The sequence below is a fragment of the Helianthus annuus genome, chromosome 9 (assembly GCF_002127325.2).
Source record: "Helianthus annuus cultivar XRQ/B chromosome 9, HanXRQr2.0-SUNRISE, whole genome shotgun sequence".
Lineage (NCBI taxonomy): Eukaryota > Viridiplantae > Streptophyta > Magnoliopsida > Asterales > Asteraceae > Helianthus > Helianthus annuus.
The window spans coordinates 172,397,863-172,403,808 of record NC_035441.2 but is presented as its reverse complement, the minus strand read 5'-3'; the positions used below and the strand labels follow the sequence as shown (position 1 = coordinate 172,403,808).

Here is a 5,946-nt window from a genome sequence, read left to right as displayed (position 1 = left end):
AAATCAAGTCGTCCAACTTATACACACGTGTGAGTTTACACACATAAGTGGTTAGGTGACCTTTATCCCACAAACATGGTGAACCCACCTCAAATATACAAGTTTCCTCAAATGTGGTTAGGTGATCTTTATCCCACAAAGAGTTCCCAAGTAATTCGAGTGTTGTATAAAAGGATGGTGTTTGACTTGTTTTATAAAAGGGATTTTTATTTTTCAAAATTCTAGTTTAGAAAAATTTTATGTACCATATATTTGCATGCATTCAAATCAATGGTACTTTAGTGAAAACCAATTTTTCAAGGTTCTTTTAATAAAACCCATTTTATTATAAAATCATTAATTTTTAATAACCTTTTATTAACCTCTTTTAATGATTTTTAAAGAACCAATTTTAAGCTTGTTGTTGATTTTTAGTTTGTTAAGCATGCATATCCAAATATCATCCAGACAACATAAATAAACAACCACACAAGCACAACACACATATCAATAGGTGCATAACCATAGCCAACTATTTTGACCACACTTGTTAGCCGAAACAAGTGTTGTCAAAAGGTCCTTCCTAAGGGTGAATATACACACAAATAATGTGTCGTTGAACTCCCACTTGATCCCGCATCCAAATGCTTCAAGTCTTCATCTTGTGTTGTGATTTCTTCACATTCTTTGAGCTTCCAAATGTCTTTAATATTCAGCTCCAAACTCCTTTGGACTTCAAAATGTGTTTTGGTTATCGGGCTAAAATCCCGTTAAGAACTATGAAGTCCTTTATGCCCGAAAATGGCAAAACCCAAAACCGCATTTTTATGTGCATCTTCTTTTACATAAAAGTATCCTAATACATTTTTCTAGTAAAATAAAATGCATCTAATCTATTTACTTACATACCAAATGAAAACAAATAAATTACATATTTTTTACAAATGGAAGACAAAATAATAATTATTACAACCCATTGAATAATAAAATCACAAACACAAATATATTCACACAAGGTCATGGCTAGGTTATGATCACCAAAATATATATCCGAATATATATAAATTTCAAGAGCAAAATGGTTTCCTTTTACAACCTATATTTTTCGGCCAAGAATGAAAAACCGAAAAATGTGGGTTTTGTCCAAACAAAACAAATCATCCATATGACATAATTTTTTCAAGATTCCTTTATTCATGTAGGAAATAAATCTTGAAAAAACAAAGGAAAACCATGGATAAAATTTCGGCTATTGGGTTTCTCCAAACCCGAAAACCCGAAAATCTTTAAATCCGATGAAGCAAGCACTCATATAAGCGGCTCTAGATGCCATTGTTGGGTTTTTCACATGTTTATCAAAGTAATTTTATCCAAATAAAATTAAAACGCAGCGGAATAAGGATTTAAAACATGTTACTTTGCAAGATTTAAAACCATTTTAAATGCAAAACCCAAAACCGGATCCATATATGAAATGCATGCTATCAAAATACAACCATAGGGTGTTTGAGAATTCAACCTTTCTTTGGAGCAAGAAGATGGAAGATGATGATGATGAATCTTGAATGGTAGCTTCCAAACGAGAAAGCCTCAAGCTAGTATACCCCCAAGCCTCCAACAAAACACCTTGAGATTGCTAGGATTTAATCACTTGAAACGAAACCGAAAGAGCTCCTTGGAACCCTTCTATGGCCGAAAATTTTGAGAGAAAATGTGCAAGTCTTCTACTTGAAAATGATGTTGTGATGTCTTTAAAAGAATGAGTTAGTTACTTTTAAAATCACCAAAATCATTTTTCATTATTACTCAAAGAATTGCATGAAATTTGATTGGCCTTGGAACCTTGGGAAGAGCCATAGGGGCGGCCCAAGCCACCTCTCATTTCACCCAATCAAAATTTTTTAACTTGTCTCCATGTCTTCTATTTAAGTTTTATAACTTTTATAAAAACTTAATATAACATTTTATAAACAACATGCAACATTTTAATTGTTATTTAACCTATTAAATAACAAAATAAAATATTCTCTCAAAATAAATTATCCATATAATTTATTAGTTTGTCAAGTGCAATTATTTAGAAAACCGATTTCTAAATATTGTAAGTGTTAATATTTATTTGTTTGATCATATCATAAATAAATATTGTAGGTGTTTGTCTAGCTTGTTATTGGGTATGACCCGACTTGGATCATAACGTACTAGCCACATCAATTTAATATGTGTCTTGGGCATACAGAGTCCAACAAATGCTACCAATACGGGTGAGCAAATTAACAACCATAACCGATAACCGAACTATAATCGACATAACCAATGGTTATGGTTACGAAGCTTTGTTTAACCGACCAATTGGTTATGGTTATGAAGCTTTGATTGACCGAATCAAACCGATAAAGGATTTTTTTTACTAAGATAAAAGTATGTTAGTAACAAGATGATCTTTATGTAGATGTCTTTTATTTTGATAAAGAATTGAGGAGTTATGATCATATGCGTCTTTTCGTATAACATTAGAAAACTCAACGGTTCCACATCGAACATTTAAGTAGATTTTTTTGTTGGGATTTAACTTATTATAATGAATCCTACATCGATAGTTTAACAAAAAAAATGTAATCTTGATTGTGTTATAAAAAAGGCCGAAGCTAAGTCCAAACCGTGCACGCCTATTTATTTAAAACTTTACTTGGTTACTTAACCGACATTAACCAAAGCCGAACCATAACCGACTTCATAATTGATTAACCATAACCGAAGCTAGTGGTTATGGTGTTTTTTTAATGGCAAAGACCGAACCAAACCGACCCATGCACACCCCTAGCTACCGATCATACATAGAAAGTGATTTTTTTCTTTGTGTGCTTAGTACAAGCATGCAATGTCATAACTTGTCGGTCTTCGTAAAAGCTATTAGCCTTATAATTTAATCACGCCATTACAAAACTATTGAAGACATTCACACGACATCCTCTTGGCCATACATAAATACTCATCACGTAAAACAGAAAAATAAAAGCGTAAATTGCCAAAATCATCCCTGAGTTAACTAACTTTTTTAACTAAGTTAGTAATTTGGTTGGAAATAGCAAAAAAAAAAAATATAAAAAAAATGAAACGTCAGAGGTCTAGTTTTTGAATGTAACAGACAAAAGTGCTCAATCTCCATTAACCCCACTCCTCCTATTGGCGACGCTATAACCGAAATCGATTGTGACGAGTGTATAACCGAAATCCGTTGTGGCCGGGGTGGCCTTAGCCTACTCCTATCGGGTCTTAGTGTTGGTGCTTTTGACAAAACTAACACCAATATGACCCGTATATTGTAGTGGTACAAGTTATACAAACATTCCCAAAGAAACACAAATGAAGCGAGTCATGTTTATAACTAAAAAAAGCACAAAAATTCGTGATCCGCGTGATACCATTTAACCCAATCACAATCCTCCACGTACAAGACTAGAGCCAATTAAAATAAAGCATCGGGATCATTGACTCTTTCAAACCCCGAAAGAGCCGTTAAAGACTTGAATCAGACGTTTCCCCTTCATATATATATCATTCTACCTTTTCCCCAATCTAAAACCCTAGCCTCCAAAATATCTTCAAATCAATCAATCGTTAGGTAAAAATCTTTTCTTATCCTTCTTGTTGATTTTTGTATATGATTGAATGAATGAATGAATGAATGAACTGAATTTAACAATTTCAGTTCTAATTCTAATCTTTTTATCTAATTTCAGTGTTTGTTTCTGATCAACAATGGCCCGTACAAAGCAAACCGCTCGTAAATCCACCGGCGGTAAAGCTCCCAGAAAGCAACTCGCCACCAAGGCTGCTAGGAAATCTGCTCCCACAACCGGAGGGGTGAAGAAGCCCCATCGTTACCGTCCCGGTACCGTCGCTCTCCGGTAAGCCTCCATCTCACCTTTGTAAACCCTAATTTCGTTAATTCGTTACATAACCCTAATTATAACTTTTGTGTACGTATGCAGTGAGATCCGTAAGTACCAAAAGAGCACAGAGCTTCTCATCCGTAAGTTGCCGTTCCAAAGGCTTGTTCGTGAAATTGCTCAGGATTTCAAGGTTATGATTTATATAGTCATAGTTATATCTATTGTATCTTTGAATATGTATGTATATTGTTATAATTCTAATTGTTTTCTCTGTGTGCAGACTGATCTGAGGTTCCAGAGCCATGCTGTGTTGGCGCTCCAGGAGGCTGCAGAGGCTTACCTCGTGGGTCTGTTTGAGGATACTAACTTGTGTGCTATTCATGCCAAGAGGGTGACCATTATGCCCAAAGATATCCAGTTGGCCAGGCGAATTCGAGGGGAGCGCGCTTAGATTTCGTTTTGAGTAGAATTGTAGTTTGATTTGTTTTTCTGTTTGAAGGGTATGTAGTCTTTACATACTGAAACTGTGTTTTGGATGATGTGGTGTGATGTTTTAGGGGTTGGTATAAGAAAACTTATTTGTTTGGCATTTAAAATGTTACTTGAGAATTGAGACTTGTCATTGATATGGGATTAAACTTGTTTGTTGCTTATTTCTAGATTCTTAGCCTATATGCCGTTTGAAATTGATAATGATTGTTTTTTGATTATTGGTGATTACATAAACCTATATGCCATATGCCATATGCCAATGGGTAACACAACCCCGAATGGATTTTGTGGTATGGGGTGTCTTTGTGTTAAACACATAACTTAATGGGACCCACCATCTCTATGACCTCGTCTTCATCCCCAAGTCCCAACCCCTCACCCACCCACACCACCACCTGTTAACACCACCGGAGACAGCTGCCGTGAACCACCAGAGACACCTGCCTGGACCACCTTCTCTTGTTTGCCACCTGTTGCTTCCCCTTGATGCCACATTTCCTGTATCTTTAAATTGTTTTTTTCTTCTTCTTAATTTGTATTTGTTTCAAAATGAGAATGTGAAATTTGGTGCCCTTGTTATTTGTTAATATCAACAGACTTCTTTATCTCAATTTGTTTTTATCTTGAATATTGGTGATATTATAAACGACAAACTCAGATAAATGAGTTCCAACTTTTCCTTGATTTTGACTCTTTATCCCTTTTTTGTTTTTTTTTAAATTTTGGTTTTGGTTAATTAGTGTTTTTGTGTGTTTATTTGTCTTTTGAACTTTGGTGCTTTTATAATCTTATGTACTTAATAGGAAATGGATTGGTAGTACTGTAAGCTCTGTTCTTTTCAAGCTGCCATAGATTTCTCAATCTATTAACTTAACTCAAAGATCATGTACAATTTTCGTGTAAACAAATGGATATAAGTTAATGAATTGAAGGGTAGTGTGTTGTATAAGTTAGAGTTCTGCCTCTATTAATTCATCTCAAAAAGCTAGGATTGGGGAATGGGTTTTAAAGTTTAATGTTATATGTTTGGATAGTTGTATCTGAAATAATAGAACTTGCAGGTGGGCGGCGGAGTGCAGAACTTGCAGGTGGGCGGCGGAGTGAAGGGAGATGGTGGAGACGCGGCGGCGAAGGGGGAGGTGCGATGGTGGAATCGATGATGAACGGCGGTGTAATCTGATGGGCTTTGAATGTTTTTTTTAATGTGGGTCCCACTTATTTTAAGATATCAGATAACAGTTTTAATTTTTAGAGTAAACTGCCTTTTTGATCCCTATGGTTTGGGCACTTTTGCCATTTTAGTCCAAATCTCAAACTTTTTACATCTGAATCCCTGTGGTTTGCATTTTGTTGCCATTTTAGTTCAAAATCCAAAAACCTCCTTTTTTGACTGTTGAAAGCTGCCTATTTTGTCCTTTAGTACAAGGGCATTTTGGTCATTTTTTAAATTTCATTTTTTTAACAATAAAACCCAGATCAAAGTCCAATTATCTTCCAACTCAACCAGACCAAAAGTCAAAACAATTTATAACAAAATTCAAATAGTCAAATCGACAAATTTCCGATTCAATTCAACCGA

General features: G+C 35.0%; 1 protein-coding gene across 1 annotated transcript; it reads left to right on the top strand.

The window, feature by feature from the left end:
- The first annotated feature begins 3,452 nt into the window (after window positions 1–3,452).
- On the top strand, window positions 3,453–4,528 carry LOC110879560 (histone H3.3). The gene is made up of 4 exons (XM_022128033.2): window positions 3,453–3,604; window positions 3,723–3,890; window positions 3,975–4,065; window positions 4,156–4,528. The coding sequence occupies exons 2-4, from the start codon at window positions 3,742–3,744 to the stop codon at window positions 4,324–4,326; spliced, it is 411 nt and encodes a 136-aa protein (XP_021983725.1). The 5' UTR covers window positions 3,453–3,604; window positions 3,723–3,741; the 3' UTR covers window positions 4,327–4,528.
- Window positions 4,529–5,946: the final 1,418 nt, after the last annotated feature.